We start from the raw sequence: 19,111 nt of genomic DNA, 5'->3' as shown, positions 1-19,111 counted from the left end.
TCCACACGCGGGTATCCATAGCACAGGCGAAAGGCCCTTTCCCTTTGCGCTCGCTGCTTCCACGCTTCTGAAAAAAGGAGATTTCATAGCAGCGAGCTTTTCTACGTCAGGATACGTTCCTCGCTGTGTCCCACGACTCCCTTTAACACGTTAGTCCCTATATTTGACTCAGTAAAAGTGGCTACCCTGATTGGATGTTTTTATTTCTTCTTATTTTTTATTAAAATTTTTTATTTTCACCTATATCCTATTATTTGCCCCTTGCGGTGAATAGCCTTTATATTACATCGCGCCGGGTGATGATCCAGGTCGCGTCACCCCTCTGAACGTTCCTCACTTGTGTTTTTTTCCCTAACACACCAAAGGTGCACCCCTCCCCCAGGTGCGACGCAGCAACGCAGAACCGATTCCGCAAAGGGGAAGCCAGCCGCGGGGGCAATAGCACCTTGCCTACTGCCTTACACAAGCATGCAAGCGGGTCAGCGGGCCAGCGGGTCAGCGTACCGGCGAATCAGTGTATCAGCGTACCGGCGAATCAGTGTACCAGTGTATCAGCGTAGCGGTTCCCTCTCTTCCAGATGCAAACGCCTGCGCGCACCATAGGCGACAGCACCGGAATAGGAAGCGTCATTGGCATCATTTTGTTTTTGCGTTTTCCCTGCATTTGCAGCGTTTTTTTTGGGGATCTGCTTTCCATTTTCATGTTTTTCTTTTTTTTTGATTTCCCCCCATTTGCAGCTGTTTCTTTTCCTTTTTTCCCCGCTGCTCGTGTGAAGCGCGCTTATTCTTATACTTGTACTGACGTAAAAGTGCACTACGTCCGTACGATGCACGTCCACACGATTACTCGATAACACGTCCGTATGACCATAAGCTATAGTCCCCACAGAGGCATGCACTCGTGTGGCCGCAGGGCGTCAGACGTTTTCCCTTTTTGAGTAGCCCCCCCGCGGGACGGGCAAGTTTCCGCACATACAGATTAGCTCGCGGAACAGCTAAGGGTTAGTTGAAAAGTGTCAGTCGGATGATGTCAGTCGAAGGGAGCGCTCCACCCAGACATAATCGCATCGCCCTGTGACATCGCCGCCTCAGCTCGCCCCAGCGCCTCACCATCTCACCGCCTCACCATCTCACCGCCTCACCACCTCGCCGCCTCACCACCTCACCATCTCACCGCCTCACCACCTCGCCGCCTCACCACCTCACCATCTCACCGCCTCACCACCTCGCCGCCTCACCACCTCACCATCTCACCGCCTCACCACCTCACCGTCTCACCACCTCACCGTCTCACCGCCTCACCACCTCAACACCTCACCGTCTCACCACCTAACCACCTAACCACCTCATCACCTCACCACCTCGCCGCCTCACCACGTCGCAGATTTTCCCTCCCCCCACTATGAGCGAAGACGCGAGCAAACGCACCAAGCCCGACTCCCAGGGCGACTGCGAGTCCCCCCTCCAAAAGAAGATCAAGAAGGAGCATTACAACTATGAGAATCACTCCAAGGGGTTCCTGATTGGCAAGGCAACCTACGCGCAGCAGTACTGCGAAATTTACAGCTCGAGGACGAAGACGATGAAGGGGTTGCTGGTGAGGACAGTGGAACGACTAGGCCAAGGGAGCGGATGGGCGAATGGTCACGTAAGCGGCGAGCTAAACGGTCAGGTAAATGGTCACGTAAATGGCCACCTGAATGGCCAGCTAAACGGCCAGCTAAACGGTCAGCTAAACGGTCAGATCAAGAGAGAGCTGGGGGACGAAGTTAAGGGAGAAGGTGGCCAAGAGTACCAACTGCTGCACTACCTAAAGGAGATTAAGACGGACGAAAAATGCTACTGCATAGGCACGCTGTTCAAAAAAATGGAGCTGCGGCCCTCCATCCTAAACGAATACATCAGTGAAATCAGCGAGGCGGAACACATCGTGATGAACTTCTCGCATAACGAAGATCTCTTATTTCTGGAGGACGAAACGGCAAGGTTAAAGTTGGAAGGAAATATAAACAGCGATCATTATGTGACGGGGCTTACAGTCATTATAAAAGGGACGGGCATGAGCAATGGCTCCCTATATGTGGACGAGGTCATTTATGCCTATGTGCCAAAGTTAGAAGTTCCTAGGTGTATTAGCGATGACGATAAATATGTCCTGTTCGTCTCGGGGCTGTACATAAGTGACCGAAGCGAAAAAAGACATAACATCTCCTTATTGAAGAATTTCATTTTGGGATTACATGGAGATAAACACTTATCCGAGAAGCTAATCAGAGTAGTCCTTGTTGGTAACTGTCTTCGCAATGTTGATAGCGATGAGGAAGACATGAATGCCATCGACACGTTCCTTTCTTCTCTCTGTCCAGCTGTGTATGTCGATTTAATGCCTGGTGAGAAGGACCCCAGTGATGCCATTCTGCCGCAACAACCTTTTCCTAGCTTATTTTTTAAGACTGCCAGAAGTAACACCTCCTTTCAGTGCGTCACTAACCCGTATCTTTTCTCCATCGACAATGTAAACATATGTTGTATGTCCGGTGAATCTGTTACCAATATAGTGTCTTACTCAAAAAATGGTCCAGTGGATGCTCTCAAAATGATTGCGAAGAGTCGTATTTTATCTCCTACTTGTCCAGACACTCTGGGGTGCTATCCGTTCCTAGAGAAGGACCCCTTTTGTTTACTGGACGATGAGAAGTACCCCCACATTTTTGTTAATGGGAATTGCGAGGAGCTCGAGGTGCAGCATATACACGGCGAGAAGACGCTTCCCCTGCTGGTGTGCCTGCCGAGCTTCGACATCACCCCCAAGGCGCTGCTCGTCAACATCAGGAATATGCAGCACGTAACGTTGACCTTTGAGGTGGCGAAGTAGCATGAGGAACCGACGCAGCGGAGCGGCGTGGGCAAGTCTCATTCAGAAGTAGCGAAAGCACGTTACGATACGGGGGAGCCTGGCGCCAGTGCAGGCTGCCGTCCCATATGGCCCAGCACAAAATGCTCCCCCTCTGTGCACGCCCGCTTTTTGGAAGCAGACACGAGAATAGGCGGCGTCACGGCGCCCCTATCAGACATATATGTATATATATTTTTTATTTTTTTTTTTTTCCTTTTTAACCTTTTTATTTGAAGTTCAGGCGGCGCTCCGAGCCTTTTTTTTTTTTGTTTTCCTTTTTTTTCTTTCTTTTTCCTGTTTCTCCCCCTTTTAAGATATGTCTACACATTTGAAGTTTTCCCTCCACCACACATCTGCTCCCCCACCCCCCCCGTATCGCGTTCACTTTTCCCTGCACACATTTTTAACAATGGGGATCTTATTAAAATTGATTCCCCTTAAAATAGAAATTGCCCATCTTTTGCAACTGTGTGACGTATGCAAATCCGATGGGGGGTATTCCCCATCCCCCAGGAAGGCTCTTCCATACGAATTGGCTTAAAAAAACAAATGTAGCTCTTTCATTTCTTATCGTAAAAGGGGAAGCAGCTAGCCATTTGCCGAAAAAAGGAAAAAAAAAAAAAATACACAAATGGGTAATATTCGCATGAACGGTTCATGCAATCAGGCGGCAATAGAATAATTCTCCCCCTTTCGCGATTTTTTTTTTTCTTTTTCCTTTTTTTTTTTTTTTTTTTTCCACCTTGCACATTCAGGCAAAAAAATACCATTGCGGAGCACACTCTCAAAAAAAAAAATTTCCCCAAAGGAAGAATGGACAAAATGTTCACTTTCCAGGAGTATGAAATGGGCAGACGGGAAAGAATACATTCAGAAAGGATGCAACGCGAGGTACGCTAAAATTTTGTAGCTCGCCATACACGCATCATTGTGTCGTGGAAATGTCACAGAAATGTTGCGGAAAAATTTCTTCCTTCCCGATTTCGCGAAGAGCGTACTTGCATTTTGCTAAAGCGGGATGAGCGTGACAAAGGCGATCGGTCTGGTTTGCGATACGCCCGATACGGCCCCTGCGTCTGGAATAGACCGCAGAGAGGAACAAGAAAAAAAAAAAAAACACACACAACAGTGCGAGAAGTAGTGGAAACAGAAGTGTATGCACAGGTGTATGCATAATTGTATGCACATTCGTATTCACATTTGTATGCACAATTGCATGCACAGTTGTATGCACATTTGTATACACCTCCATACAATCGAGAACACCCCTATGAATGACAAAATCGTCATCCGCGAGCCCCTGTTCGTGGCGCCAAATGAGTGCAAGAGCGGCGCAGCCCAACACGAGCAAGACAATTTTTTCAGGCGGGAAAGGAAAGAGGGGGCAAATCTGAACAGCCATATAGGAACAAATGGGCCATACAAAAAGTGTCAGAAGTGGGAGCAGGATGGAGGAAACGGACAGCGGAATGACCCCCCCCTGAAGTTAAACGAAAGAGAAGACATGAGCTGTTTTGTGGAATACAAAGGGGACACTCACAATTTAAGTAACGAAAAAAATGTTCTCACTTCGTATAGAAAAGGAGAAATAAACAACAAGTACAATATAATGGATAACATACACGATGTTCACTACACGAGGGAAAGTAGCAAAAACTTGAATGACTATTTGAGACATGTGAAGATCAATCACACTGCTCCTTGTGTGGGTGAGTTCCGGACCTGCATGAATTGCTTCCTAAACATTTCGACCCTGTTTTGCAAAACGTGCAACATATTTCTCTGTGCAGTGTGCAGCATAAAATTGCACAAGAATGATCAGGACCATATTATCAATGTTGCCAGCAGTGGCTTGTTTCAAAATGATTACTCATATAATGATGTCATCGTGAGAGAAAAGGACAAATGGCTAGTCGAAATGGACAATAATGTCCCAGTTAAAATTAGGGAGAAATGTCCTGTGCACACAAATGAGTATGTGAAGTATGCCTGCAAAACATGTCAGTACACTTTCCTATGTAGTGACTGCTTGCTGAATGATCCTATCCATGTGCAGAATGAAGCAGATGGAGGGAACACTTCCAGGGAGAAGCGGCAAGATGGGGCGCACGCAGAAGATGAGTCCAAATGCAGCAGGGATGAGGCAGGGAAGAATAATGACAGTGGGAGTGCACCTCCCCTCTTTGGTATGTCCTCATCGGGAGGGAAAAAAAGCGGAAGAGAAACGGCCGATCTGGCCCTACGTGGCGGCCACTCACCAACGCAAAAAATTGTCAGCATACGGAAAGAGGCGGAGCCAACCCCCCCGATGACCACCTCAGCAGCCAACCACCACAACGACCTGGTGCAGCTCAAACCGGGGTTCAAACTAATCCGTGGAAGTCACGAAATATACACCCTGATAGATGCGAAGAATGAAATCAAGCAAGAACTGAATGACAAGCTACAACTCCTTTGTAAAAAATCTCTAGTCCTAAAAAACACAATCCCTTCCCTCAGGAACATTTACAAATATGGAAAAATCACGAGCAAAAATGTTAAGAGGTCCATAAGGGCTTCCTTCACCATTACGAATATCTTCCTGGAGAGAAAAAAAAAAAAGTTACACGAAGAGCTAAAAGTGGTACAGGACAAAAGCACCAAATTCCTAAAAAACATGGACGAACAGAGAATCAATTACCACAGCTATTTAGGGATGAAGAAAAATGAACTTCAACACATGATAAAGTTGAGTGGTCGAAATGCAGGACTGTCTCTGGATTACTACGTACAAAAATTAGAATCATACAAGTGTCTATTTTTTTCAAAGGAGAACTTAATAGACATAGAGAAGAAGCTGGAGATCCCTCACTCCAAAATGAAGTCGGAGGATTTACCTTCTTTAGTTGAACCCATGAAGATAGAAGTTTCAGAAACGAAGAAAAACGTCAGTGACACCTCTGCACTGATTAAGAAGGAATTTGAGAAACTGCTCAGTTGCAGTAGCGAGATTTCTGTTTACCCTGCGCACTTAAAAGACATCCTCCAGAAAAGGATATACGACAGGCAAAGGGATGAACCCGTGGATGCAGACGCGAAGAAGCGGCAGCGATACTTTCACGTTCTCCCGTTCACCGACCTGTACATGAACATCGGGGTGACCTATCAACAGCAGTTTTGGCGGAAGGACTCCCTGCATCAGAAGTGGGAGGTAAGGACCGTTTCGCTGCGCTCCATTTACTTGTGTGTCCACACGCACGGGCAGGCGGTTGGAAACGGCAACAGAAACAGCGACAGAAACAGCATGATAAACTTCGTAGATTCCCCTGCCGATGGAAGCCACGATAGCGCGTTCCCTGCCCAGTCGCCTCTCCGAGAGGACCCTCCCAAAAGTGGGTCTGCCGAGAACAACCACTTCATCTCGAAAAACGAGATAAATAACTTCAGCAACGACATCGAATCTATTGTGAGTATCACCAATGTGAGGGTGAAGCTCTTCTCCGACCCGGACATAACGAATATAACCGTCCTGGAGAAGAGGAACCACCCCTATGGGATAGAAATCACGGAGTATAATGAGAAGAGGGATTTATGTGGCTACTGGTTGCTGAGAGGCAACAACGAGAGTGATGTTAATACTCTATACAACACCTTAGTGAGTCTAAAGAGGGAGAACAAAACGTCGGCACTCGTCCCTTCCTTCCATCCAAAGATAAATATGAGCAATCCGATGTTTCATTTCCATCAAAAGAATGTGAATACGGTGTACAAACACTTGGCCGCGAACCTGGTGGAACAAACACGTGTGGTTCCCGTTCGGGAGAACCACGACATGGAGGAGACTAAAGAGAATCCCTTGACAGGGAATGGACTGAGAAAGCAACAGGACAGCCTCGAAACGGTGCAAAGCAGCGACACCGGTAATTACAATTACGACCCGTTCATGAGGGGATCGAGCCTCCTATACTACTACGATGGCATGGATGATACGGAGTATAGCGACCATGTGAAGAAGTATCAAATAGAAGACTTCGTCCCTGGTCCGACAAACTTATCCGATTCGAATAACGAGATGGCTCTAGCCGAGTGCAGCCAGAACGTGTGCGCTGAATCTAGCGGCACAGAATCGATGAACCCGTTTTCCCTTCCTAGAAGTGCGCTGGTGGAGGCTCCATTAGGCGGGGGACCCCAAATGAGCCGCTCCAATGGGGATAATCTAACCGCGGAGGAACAGACGAAGCCGCCCCAGACGAACGTCTCCCGTGGGAAAGTGTCGCCACAAGGAGGAGTGAGCGCATCTAGACTACACACCTTGGGGGTCCATCCAAAAAGAAGAGACATAAATGTACCAGATATAGACATCACTACTGTGAAGCCTAATTTAGTGCACGAGGAGCAACACTTTATGGCACTGAATGTGGGTTCTAATTTCTCTCATGGGGACTACACCGCGGGGATGTATAGCAACGGGGTGAACACAGCTGTGGGGGTCCATACGGGTTGTTACTCCAATGGGGATGCACAGGGAGGAAATGCACAGGGAGGAAATGCACAACGAGGAAGTTCCCTCACCGATGGAAGTCCCCTCATTGGTGTCATTCCAGTTAGTACTCCACCTAGTGAAGAACGAACCAACGTTGGAGATCAAACCAATCAGCACTCAGTGGAAAGGCGCAACGGTGATCGCAGCGCGCACGTTTCTGATGTCACCACGGAGTGGAACTATGGAGACGAGCTTGGACTGAAGAATGGTCTTAAGTTAAGCAGCCTCCCTGTGGAAGACCCCCCCAAGATGGAAGAGGGCATTCATCCTACTGGTGGCACGGGGAAAGGAGAACCTCACACGGATGAAGTAGATGGAGTGGCTATGCAGGTCCTCCATTCGACTGCTACGTCAGTGGAGAATAGGAAGACATGCACAGGTTTAGCGGCCATAGAGGGCGGACTCTGTATGCGCTTGAGTGATCGCACGGTTGGAGGACTAACGGGGGAAGATACAAAAGTGACTGATCTGGAGGAGCAATTCGCCAAGACGGGGGAGTCACTCAACAGCGATGAAGTTACTAAATTCCTGCGCCGATTGGATTGGGCACACAACACAAGTGATGGTTTGCATCAAGTGGGTTCTGAGGCGGCTACTACACCACGCAACCACTGCCAGGTGAAGCGGCTGACTGATGAGAGGCAGTTCCATACAGTCGAAACAGAAGCAGAGGCAGCATTACTTTGCCCCAACGAAGGGGACAAGCACATCCATGAAGCGGACAGAACGGAAGCGAATAACACTCCTGGATGTATGAAACAACCGGATCATAGAACCCGTAATGGAGATCCAAAGGGAGAGCCAAAGGGAGAACGTCTCAGTAAGGTTTACTCTGATGAGGGCCCCTTCTCTGATGGTACGCCCATGAATGGAACTTCCCTTTCTCCACGTGAAAGTAGGAACAAGGAGAGGCAGCTGGTTAGCGATATGAGGAGGGAAAATCTAGTAGGGGGGAACCCACCTTGTGTTGGGCATACAAGGGAAAGCATCACTACGTATGGTAAGCAGGAAGGAGATCCTCTCATTATCGTAGAAGACCATTCATCTGTGCGGGCTTCCACAAAGGTGATGGTCCCCTTGAGGAAAATGGAGAACTCAGAAAAGGAGTGCTTCCCCGTGAGGGAGATCACTGCAAAGGTGCCTTTCGGGTGTGAAAGTGTCTCCATTGAGGAACCCCAGAAGGAAATGAAAATTCATAATGTGCTGAGCGACCAACGGGGGGGAAGTGACAGGAGGGATTTGAATCAACCTGAGTGGACTACCACGGGAGTGGCCTTAACCCGTGGACACGGCAATGGAGAAGTGCGTCCCGACAGAGTGCACACATGTGAGGAGATCCACAAAGGGACCAACCTGCAGGCACATCGAAAAAACTGCGTGATGCGTTCTTCAATGAAGGACCCTCCTCGGGAAGAACAGAACAGAACGGAGGTCTCCCCAGCACGGATACATAACAAGAAGGATAACCCGATGGAGAACCAGATGGGAAACCACGAGACTACCTCCAACCTTAGTGTCATTTTGAAGCTAACCTCTGTCCACGTCGACAGGCGGGCAAGAATGGTCCAGGGCACAAAAAACGCGCAGGGGGGAATGAGAAGTGGCGTGGGAAGGACGAAGTTGCAAAAGGAGGAGAGGAACAAGACGCCGCCCCCCAAGCGGAAGAAGAATCAGGGCAGTGTAGGTACCTCCGCGGTTTCCACTTCGAAGCCGAAGGCTCGCCTCAAGACGCTTCACGAGGAACTGGAACCAGCGGGGGGCGTCCCTGCGAGTGTGATCAGTCGAGTGATGAGCCAGATAGGCAGTAAAAGGTTGGGGTCTTAAGGATGGAAAAAGAAAGTGGCGGCTATTCTCTGTTTGCCTACGGGGGGGGAGGAAGGGTCCATTCCGCAGCTCTCAGGCGTGTTCACAGCTGTACCCCTCTTGGTGGATCGTTTCCCACGCGTTTGCATGTGAGTTTGACTTCCCGTTTGAGTCTGACTTCGCGTTTGAGTTTGACTTCGCGTTTGAGTTTGACTTCCCGTTCGAGTTTTACTTCCCGTTTGAGTTTCACTTCGACTTCCCGTTCCAGTTTGCACCTTTTTCGCTTTTGCGACCCTGGTGTGGGTTTCACGCATTTGCACGTGCCTTTAGGTTTTTCTTTTATTTATTTTTTTTTTTTTATTTTTTTCTATTCGTGTTGACCACTTCGAGCACGCACATTGCATTGCCGCAGAAGTGTTTGACGAATAGGAAGAGGCGATCTCTGTGTGTGCACTTCTCGCACGAGGGCAACGTAAATTTATTGGGCCATCTATGCGTAGGGGTTAGCGCAGGTGTCGCTTGGTGTCGCTTGGTCTCGCTTGGTGTTGCTTGGTGTGGTACAGGGGGATAGTTCGCGCCGCTGGCACGGGGAAGGGCTACCAGTGGGGGCTTCTCCTGTCACGTCGAAAGGTGACTTGGCCAAGCGCTTCTGACGTCGCTTCTCACGTCGCTTCTCTCGCCGCCTCCTGCGCCGCTTCCCCCCTCAGGCGTATGGCTTTCGGGGGCCCTTTTCGGCGTTGCTGGCCGGGTTCTTTATAGTCTCGTCGATGGAGAGGATGAGGCAGGCAGCCTCGGTAGCGCTGTAAATTACGTTCCTCTTAATTTTGGTGACTTCGAAAATGCAGTGTTCATACGCATTAATGATGTCTCCCTCGTGGCAGTCCACTCCGTACCAGATGTCGCTGGTCTCCTCGGAGTGTTTCTTCCTCAGTTTGTTCAGAATATCTGTTGAGTCATAACCTGCGTTGTGAGAGAGGTGTCTAGGAATGGATTCAAGAGCCTTGGCGAATGAGTACAACACGATCTGTTCCTTGTTGCAGATGGATCGGCTATATATTCTGAGATGTTTGGACAATTGCATCTCTATAGATCCTGCTCCCGGAACGATTTCCGAGTTGCCGATACATCTAAGCACAATCATAATGGCGTCATTAATTGATCTCTCGACCTCTTCAATGAACTGATTGGCACCTCCTCTTAGAATAATTGTGACTGTCTTTGTCTTTAGGCACTCTTTGAAGATGTTGTATCTTTCGTTGCCAATTTGTATTTCTTCAAAGACACCACAATTGCCTAATATACCTTCGTGTAGGTTGAATAGGGACGTCTGTACGATAGCACCTGTTGCGTTCGCCGTTCGTTTTAAGTCGGCATCCTCCACTCTGCCTGCACAGAAGATATCATTATCGGCAAAGAACTGAGTGGCTATATCTCCAATGGGAAGCCTCGACAAAACGATGTTTGCTCCACTCTCTTTTATTAAATTCAATTTTTTAAAAATGATTTCCCATTCGGCCTGTACAATGGAGTTGTAGTCATTCGGATTATCAATCCGAACCTCTGCATTCTCCTTTTCTGCTTTTAATTCTAATTCTACATTTAGGAGTAGGATCTTCGGGTTCAGAAATGTTTTGGGCTGTTGTTCGAAACCTGCATAGGAGAAAGTCTTCTTAAACGCCACCCCATAAATCAGTTGTGTGTCTAAGCAGGACCCCCCCCTGACTTTCTTAATGCCGATGTTTGATTTGTCTAGGTTATCTCCTAGTTTGTACACTGCATTTACCACTAAATCGCTAAAGAAGGCCTTGTGATTCGAAACAAGCTTCGAATTTAATGCTGTCTGTGCACACTTAATTAGGATTTCTTTTTTTTCCTCCTCACTTTTGCTCACAAACCTAAGACTCAGATCATTCAACTTATTTATCGCTACGGTGCAGGCTTTTCTGAACCCATCGATTATCATATTGGGTTCTATTCCATCGTTAATTAATTGCTTCGCTTCGTTTAGTAACTCTCCTGCTACTACTACGACGGAGGTGGTTCCATCTCCCACTTCGTCGTCCTGTGATTTCGCAATGTCCACTAGGATGCACGCTGCGGGATGAGAAATGTTTAGCAGATTCATCACCGTCGCGCCATCATTTGTTATGGTAACATCTCTCTCCGTGTAAATCAGCTTGTCCATGCCGCGGGGTCCAAGGGTCGTCCTTATTATGTCCACGATAATCTGGCACGCGTTTATGTTGCGGATGATTTGGCTCTTGCCGTGGGCCTTGTCCGTGCCTTCCTTCAGCAGCACGATGGGTAGGGACTGCAATGACGGAGCGGTGTGAGGAAGAGCGATGTGGTAAGGAGTGGTGTAGGAGGAAGAAGCGTGGGAAGCAGCAATGGAAAACACGTCGCGATGATGCCTCGTAACCGTTTCAACCCCTGCGTGGGGCTGACTCCGGAGTTTCCCCCCTCATTGCTCCTCCATCCTTCCCTTGGGGGTGAGGGGGACTTACCATTAAGTGGCTCATTTTGGAAGAGACGAATTGGAGGTAGTCAAATGGGGGAAGCTCCTATGAAGGTATCTCCTACGGTTTAATCCCGTTTGTAGTACTTTCTTCACCTCACTGACGTAGGCAAAGGGACGCAAAAAAAAAAATAAAATAAAATAAAAACAAAAGAGTGGCAAACTAGAAGAAACAAAAGTAGCGAAAAATTATACCACCATCCAGGTCCATATCTTTTCTAACGGTCGATTTATTTCCACTTCCGTTGCATTGATTCCCCTTTTTTGTGTGACTGACTGGTAGGCATGAAGTCGGCCTCATATATTACACTTCCATTGGGGTGGGATATACTCCACTTGGCATGAGAAAGAGTTGACTTACGAATTCACCACGAGGTTTGCTACTTCCACAAGAGGGAAAGAAGCGGAAACAAAGAAAAAGAAAAAAATATGGTCCTTCGGAGTGCCCTTGTTAAAACATCACATGTAACCTTCTTTATGTTTCCTGTTGTACTAGTGTATTAGTGTACTTTTTTTTTTTTTTTTTTTTTCGTGTGAGAAAAAAGAAATATATCGCGTCAGCAGTTTGCTCCCTCTACACGTGTGGAGGTGCCTCGCCCCAAATGGGAAGTTGCTACAGTAGGGTTACTTCCTTTTGCCGGTTATGCTACGCATCAGCAGGGACCTATAAAGGAGAGTAAATAAAACACCCCTTCGTTTTACCGGCACTACATAGCAAAAATGAGTAAAGTGTCCATCGCAAAATAGAGAATCGGGGCCGAAAAAAAAAAAAAAAGTCCACCCCTTCAGGGGACTCATTTACCAACAGCGCCATTATTTTATACCTCCTACACAACCGTATGCACACCCCTGGAAGGGACATTTTTAATTGAAAAAGCCGTCCCCCCAACTTCATCCTATGTGTGACGAGGTGAGGTAAAAAATTGATCAGCACGACAGAGGAAAAATAGCTTTTCGCTAATTTGTTTAAGTTGGTATCGAAAGATTAAGAATAAAAAGAAAAAAAAAAAAAACGGATGGAGGAAAACGCTACGTAGCACATCGTTGTACACTTTCACCCTTGCGCAAAAGAGGAGCGCTTCAATGAGGGGAAAAGACAACTGTGCACAAAACTACTTAGCTGCAGCGTGGGCAGCTCCTAATGTAGAGCAAAACACCCTTTAAAAAGAACACCCCATGCACGAAACGCACTCCAGGAGTGGACAACATTTCCACATGTGCGTCCTGCGCAGATCGCACCTTGCGAACGTGACACAAAAAAAGAAAAGAACAGAAAAGAAAAAAAAAAAAAATTGTCCTGTTTTGCCCCCACACGATGGCAACCCTCTTTTCGCCTGAACAAGTCAGGTACAAATGACGAATGGGGAAAAAAAAAAAAAAAAAATTAGGGCTCATCTTGTCCGTATCATCTTCGTCCAATCTCCCCATCTTGTTCCCGTCTTCTTCTGCTTCTTCCCCTTCCTCCCATTTTCTGCTCCTTGATCCACGCCGCCTAGCTCCCCAAATCACGCGTTCGACTTGGCGCTGCTAATCACGGACAGGAACTCCGAGGATGCGTCGGAGACCTTCCCCCTGCAGGAACGAGACGAGTTGGACACGGCGGCCTCCTGCCTGGCGAAGAACGAGAACATGGAGCGCAAATTTTTGCCCCGGTGCTCCTCACTTTCCTTTTTTCTCTTGGGGTTCTTCTTAGTCTTTTTTTTTTTTGTATAAGAGGTCGATTTTTCGGCGCGGTCCATCTTGTCCATCTCGCCTATCGCGTCTTGCGCCTCGTTTGTGGTGTCAAGAATTTGGGGAAAGATTACATGTCCTACGTCTCCCTCCCCAGCGTTGTGTTGTTCCCCCTCACGAGCTTCTTCTTTCTCTACCGTCTGGTCTCTCTTGTTCGCCTGTTTTTCCTCCCCCTCGTTCACCGAGTGCTCACTTCCATCCGCATCTGGCTTGACTATTTCGCTGTACAGGTGACTGGATTGTTTCCTCCCTGTTCTTACGTTCTGCCCCATTAGGTCTGTGTCCTTCTGAATGATGCCTAAGTTTCTCTCCGTGAGAATGGCGCGGGAGTTTCCATTTTCCAAGTTGTTCAGGGATCCCTGTGCAACTTCTCTCAAACAACCAAAGGGGAAGTTGCCAATGAGAACTTCGTCATCTAGGTCGATAACAGAGCTTGAGACCCCTTCCTCCCCGTTACGATGATAGTCTCCTGTGTCTCGTGCCAATTCAGGACACACATTCCTCGCGTCACAATTGCATGTGCCGAGTCTGTGCATAAAACCTTCCTTCTTAATGCACCCATCCAAATCATATTTGGTCAGATCGGGGCTGTATTGGTAGTTGTATCTGTCGTTAGAGCTACTTGTGGTCAAAGATTCGTCTAAAGACTTTCTCTTGTTCATTCCGATCGCTGCGAGGTCACACATATTGATGCCTCCATGTTGGCATCTCCCAGTGGATAAACAGTCAGGGTCGCACGGTAACTTCACCACATTGCACAGGAGGGACGTCAGACGGCTAGCCATGTCAACATGTGGGGTAGAAAAAAAAAGGGGTCCACTTGGGGAAAAAAGAAAAAAATTCCTAACTAGGTTTTCTCTCTAAATGCACCCCAAAATGGTAATCCCTTTTTTTTGTTTTCTTTTTTTTTTCAACGTTGGAACGATGTGCATACACACATGTGTTTTTCTTTTTTTTTCCATTCACGCACACTTATCCATGCACATGTTGCTTCCTCTCCATTTAAAGGAGCAACACTGAATGAACGAACTCGTAGCGGTGAGGAAGTGGTCGAAGCGAGAGAACCCCCACATGGTCACCACGGAGGGTAGGCAGTTAACAAAAGGAGAAGTAAAAAAAAAGAAATTGCCTTTAGCAGAGTTGCCTTTAGAAAGGTTGCCTTTCACAAGTTCGCCTTTTGCAAAGTCGCGAGGGAGAAACACCTTCCGGGAATTTTTTTTAAATGAAGAAAATGCACAGAAACGACGTGGTTGTAAATTAAGCGGCGAACGACGCGACCTTCCGCGCGCAGTCGTGACAGCAATGGCAGCCACTCACAACCAATCGCAACCAATTGCAGGTGTGCTAATCTCTCTTTTGACACCGCTTTACCGAATATTGAGAGCGCTATGCAAATTCGTCATCCTGAGAAGATGCGGAGTTTTCCCGGTGACCCCCGCCGCGTGCACGCCCTTCCGGTGGGGCACAACCTGGGGGGGATGGAACAAAAAAATAAGATGTGCAGGTGTACACATCTGCTCGCACGGCAATTTTTTTTCCTGCGTGTGAATATGTTTACAAAGGTTGACAACACCTGTGCCTTTTATGATGGATTTTCTTGAAGTAAAGTTGTACACCTTGCATGGTTGCCTGACCCAGTCAGGTAAATTTCGACAAAAGTAAAAATTACCCCAGTTTTTCTGCCTGACTTGTTCAGGCAAAAAGTGGGATTCGCGCGGTGCTGTAAAATTTGGCCAATGGTTGTTAACGGGCACGTGAATGTAATATTGGAGCATTTTTCAATTAAGCGGAGGGAAAACAATCAGATTAGGATGTCAGATGCCTAGTGGCCCTCAAAAGATGTAGAAGAACTTCTACGTCATAAACGCGCCATTCTGTGGAGTGGCAACAACGGTCGAGTGATTAATGGTGACAATTTTAAGAAACAAAAAAAATCCTGGATGGTGTGTGCTCTCTTTGTGGCAGTTTAGCAGCCGACAAAGGGGAGGAAACATTCAAATGGGAAATAAAGTGATCAACATGGCGAGAATTTAATTTTACAAAACAATTCCATCTGCCAAATGGCACAGGCAGCTTTGCCTCGGTTTTTACTTTACTGGGTAAGCGTGCGCGCGTTGTCGCTCCAAGAAAAAAGTTTATCTCTTTTTTCCTCCCAACCGTTTACCGCTCACGCCCTTTGCACCAGTGCGTACACGAAGTTTCTTTTTTTTATGCCGACAGGGATAGGTACACTTTTGGCATTGAAAAAAGTACATACTGGGAACGGGATGAAGGAAAAGCATCTTTGCGGGAGGGGCATTATCGCTGTAAATGACGACTAACGGATACGCGATTATTGCTAGTTGAAAACTACTCCAATTCCCGTCTCGAGGCTTGAAAAAGCCGAGGGCAATTTTTGTAGCCTTTCTATGAAGGCGAACAATTTTAAAAAATCAAACCTTTTGCATGAAGCGGTGATCTTTTCAGCGTACGTGTCAAGTTGAGGTATAGTAGTATTTGGCAACAAGAGCAAATTAGTCGAGGGTAAACACCCCTATCACTGTGGTTCCTTTGTGGTAATCTTTTAGCAGAGCTCCTTTTTAAGTTTCTTGTCCTTTTTATGATATATTGCTTAGTGTCAGTTTTCCCCATCATGCCACGTTAATGTTAAATGAAGAGGTGGGCGCCAAACATCGCGCAATACGAAAGTGTATAACAATTTTGGCATAATCGTAAACAAAAGAAAAAAAAAAAGCTTATCAAATTTGAGAAGCCTCGTTTGGAAAAGGCAAAATGAATGGAGGTGAAAAAAGTATACTTTCCTTTCGTATAAATCTGATAAAACGTTTTTTCTTTTTTTTGGCGGCCTCCCTCGTTTATGTTAGGTATCTTTTCTTTATCAGCATCATGGGATAGCGAAGCAATCATAAGCCGGTATATATATGATTTCCATGAAGGAGGCGCAAGGGAACTAATACGACGATTGCCTATCCGCAACGCCAACCCATGTCACACATTTAAGGGGTGAAGGGAATGGGTCGATTTTACTCTGCTCAGATTTTGCATCAGTCGAGTCAGGTGACCGGAAGTCATATACACGACTTTTTTTCTGCCCAGCATACATCTGTGGACTATCAAAAGAGGGGCAATGACATGGGGGTGGATCCAACGCGCATAGCACACTATCATAGTCTGGCCCTCAACTCTGCATCTGCCCCTTTCGTCGCAACCGATCCCTTTGGTGGGAAAATGAAAAAAAGTGGATTACACCTCCTCGCCTCCTCATAATTCTACCAACGTGTGTTGTCAGTCAAATGTTCTTCCACCTGTGAGTGAGGGAAGTGTCCCGTTCAACGCACCTGCCCTGTGTGTCATTAAGCCAGTCCATTTGAAGTCTCCCCCATTCTGTGGTGACGCACTTTTCTCATTTGGGGGCCACAGTTTGGGCATCCGAAACGAGGGAGCTTACATCAACGCTTCGAATAGTGATGAGGAGCTGTACACCGATTGGACCTTTTCGCGTGGCCTCTCAAAATGTCCACACGGGTTGAGGTAACCTAGGAGGTAGGATAGGTTCGTAGGTGTGAAGGTCCTCCCCTCTTGAGTAGAAGTGATCGCAAACAATGGAGGCGTTCCAAGTTGTAAAGGATATCTTTGCACAAGTGAAGCCAAAAAGGGTAAACGGAGTTGTAGTGGCACTTTTTTTTTTTTTTTTCCCCTCTATGCGTAGTGCCGAAGGGGCTTACGCAACGTCATTGTATTTAGTTTTACTACCTACTGCTTCGGGTAAAACCGTGTCGAGGAAAAAAACCTCGCAGAGAGTTTCTTCAAATGTGAGAATGCCTCACGGGATAAAGCCGAACCTTCGTCCTACAATAAAAGTAGCTACCGTTTGGTTTTGTTAGGTTTTTTTTATTTTTTTTCTTAATTTCTCCACTTTGCCCCCTCGTATCCACCGCTCCCCGAACAACATGAGCTTCACAATAGAGGAGGAGTACTACGTGCCCCCCGAGGTTCTCTTCAATGCCTTCACAGATGCCTACACGTTGACGAGGCTTTCTAGGGGTTCCCCCGCCCAGACGGTTAGCAAGATAGAGAAAGAGGAAGTGCTAGGAAGACCACAGAGAAACATTGGCATGCCTGGTGAAGGCCCTATCACATGGTCCGCTTCCCTCCTGTTGTCGCTCTCCTGAAAAGTACAACACAAAATACTGACATTGTTCTTTCTTTTCCCGATTACCATTTAGGATGCCAAAGTGGGAGGGAGGTTCTCTCTCTTCGCGGGGAGCGTCTATGGTGAATTCATGGAGATTGAAAAGGCAAAGAAGATTATCCAAAAATGGAGGTTCAGGGACTGGTGTGACGACGACTACAGCACAGTGACGTTGGAGTTTAAGACGGTTAAAGAAAATCACACTTTGCTTAAGCTAACCCAGGAGAACATTCCCACCAAGAATAAGTTTGACGAGGGTAGGTCAATCACTTTAACCATTTGAACCGTTAGAAGCACATGAACCGTTTGAAGAACATGAACCGTTTGAAACGTTTGAACCGTTTGAACCGTTTGGACCGCTTCCCGTCCTGGCGAAGCAGGGGGGGTTCCCATCAGACCAGCGGAGCGTCAATTTCTCCAAAGTGTACCCCACTTGCACACATATGTTTATATGTTAGTCTGCCCCTCGCTCAAAGCGCACTTAATGAAGTAGCCTCTGTATACCTCTTCCCATCTCTCCCCCCTTTTCCCTGTCCTTTAACTTTTCCCTAGGTGGCGTCCTGGAACGGTGCAGAAAGGGATGGACTGAAAATTTACTGCACAACATAGAAGTGATACTGGGATACCCTAAGAAGAAGTAGACACAGTAGTGGAGAACCTGGCTTCGATGTGTCTCCCCCCCTCGCTCCGTAGGACACTCTCTCAATATTTCCCATGGTATATTCAACATCTGCATTATATGCGTCGTTATGGAAAGACAGTTGATTCTTTTCTATTTTATATTTTTTTTCTATTTTTTTTTTCATTTTTTGCACCTCTTCGAAGGACGAACCGTTGGGGCTGCTTTCACTGCCTTCACATTGTGATAAGCAAACAGTTGCGTAGCTCCCGTGGGGAGATGAAATACTTCCCCTTCTGTCTGCTCTGCTTAGAGGCTGAGATTGTCGTTTGGGCCACTTGCTGCCTGGTTATCGTTGCCGGGGCGTCAGTGAAGGGGATTCCACGCGTACCTACCTTCGTTGCTGCCAAACCGTTTTGTTCTCTGAAATAGGCCCTCAGTGAGACACTCCTCTGAACCGGATTGGAAAGAAGGCACACCGTCTCTTCTCGCCATCGAAACGAACGCGCGACTAGAAGGGACTTTTATCGTGGAGCATGTACAAATGTTCAGCGGCTATCTTTAAGGTTGTGCTATTTAAAATATATTTTTTTCTTTCCTCCCCGTTGGCGCATACTTTTACGTTCTCACCTCAGTTGGGCAGACTTCGAGATATCGCAGCGGCCGGTCGATTTGCAGATTAGAGGAGAAGCGGCGGAGGGGCGGCGAAGTGGAGGAAGGACACCTCACGTGTTCTCCCTGTGTGGGTTGCGCAGCGTAAATTTGGCCTAACGCAGCAGGGTTCGCGTACATTAACTTGGGCTAACACAGCTTCATTCGCTTAGATTGGCTCT

At 47.2% G+C, this 19,111-nt stretch overlaps 5 protein-coding genes across 5 annotated transcripts; 3 read left to right on the top strand and 2 right to left on the bottom strand.

Moving 5' to 3' along the window:
- Positions 1-1,402: 1,402 nt before the first annotated feature.
- On the top strand, positions 1,403-2,875 carry C922_03935 (DNA polymerase delta subunit 2; the record flags this gene model as incomplete). The annotated part of the gene is made up of 1 exon (XM_008819522.1): positions 1,403-2,875. One exon carries the CDS (start codon positions 1,403-1,405, stop codon positions 2,873-2,875), a length of 1,473 nt encoding a protein of 490 aa, XP_008817744.1.
- Positions 2,876-4,166: 1,291 nt separating this feature from the next.
- Positions 4,167-9,242, top strand: C922_03934 (hypothetical protein; the record flags this gene model as incomplete). The annotated part of the gene is made up of 1 exon (XM_008819521.1): positions 4,167-9,242. The coding sequence occupies one exon, from the start codon at positions 4,167-4,169 to the stop codon at positions 9,240-9,242; it is 5,076 nt and encodes a 1,691-aa protein (XP_008817743.1).
- Positions 9,243-9,924: 682 nt separating this feature from the next.
- On the bottom strand, positions 9,925-11,740 carry C922_03933 (T-complex protein 1 subunit eta; the record flags this gene model as incomplete). Its single annotated transcript, XM_008819520.1, has 2 exons — positions 9,925-11,532; positions 11,726-11,740. The coding sequence occupies 2 exons, from the start codon at positions 11,738-11,740 to the stop codon at positions 9,925-9,927; spliced, it is 1,623 nt and encodes a 540-aa protein (XP_008817742.1).
- A 1,501-nt stretch (positions 11,741-13,241) lies between these two features.
- Positions 13,242-14,252, bottom strand: C922_03932 (hypothetical protein; the record flags this gene model as incomplete). Its single annotated transcript, XM_008819519.1, has 1 exon — positions 13,242-14,252. One exon carries the CDS (start codon positions 14,250-14,252, stop codon positions 13,242-13,244), a length of 1,011 nt encoding a protein of 336 aa, XP_008817741.1.
- A 3,165-nt stretch (positions 14,253-17,417) lies between these two features.
- C922_03931 (hypothetical protein) lies at positions 17,418-18,300 on the top strand (the record flags this gene model as incomplete). Its single annotated transcript, XM_008819518.1, has 3 exons — positions 17,418-17,528; positions 17,694-17,916; positions 18,212-18,300. The coding sequence occupies 3 exons, from the start codon at positions 17,418-17,420 to the stop codon at positions 18,298-18,300; spliced, it is 423 nt and encodes a 140-aa protein (XP_008817740.1).
- Positions 18,301-19,111: the final 811 nt, after the last annotated feature.

The sequence above is a fragment of the Plasmodium inui genome (assembly GCF_000524495.1).
Source record: "Plasmodium inui San Antonio 1 unplaced genomic scaffold supercont1.18, whole genome shotgun sequence".
Lineage (NCBI taxonomy): Eukaryota > Apicomplexa > Aconoidasida > Haemosporida > Plasmodiidae > Plasmodium > Plasmodium inui.
The sequence above is the reverse complement of the archived record's forward strand: the minus strand, read 5'-3'. Positions and strand labels throughout refer to the sequence as shown.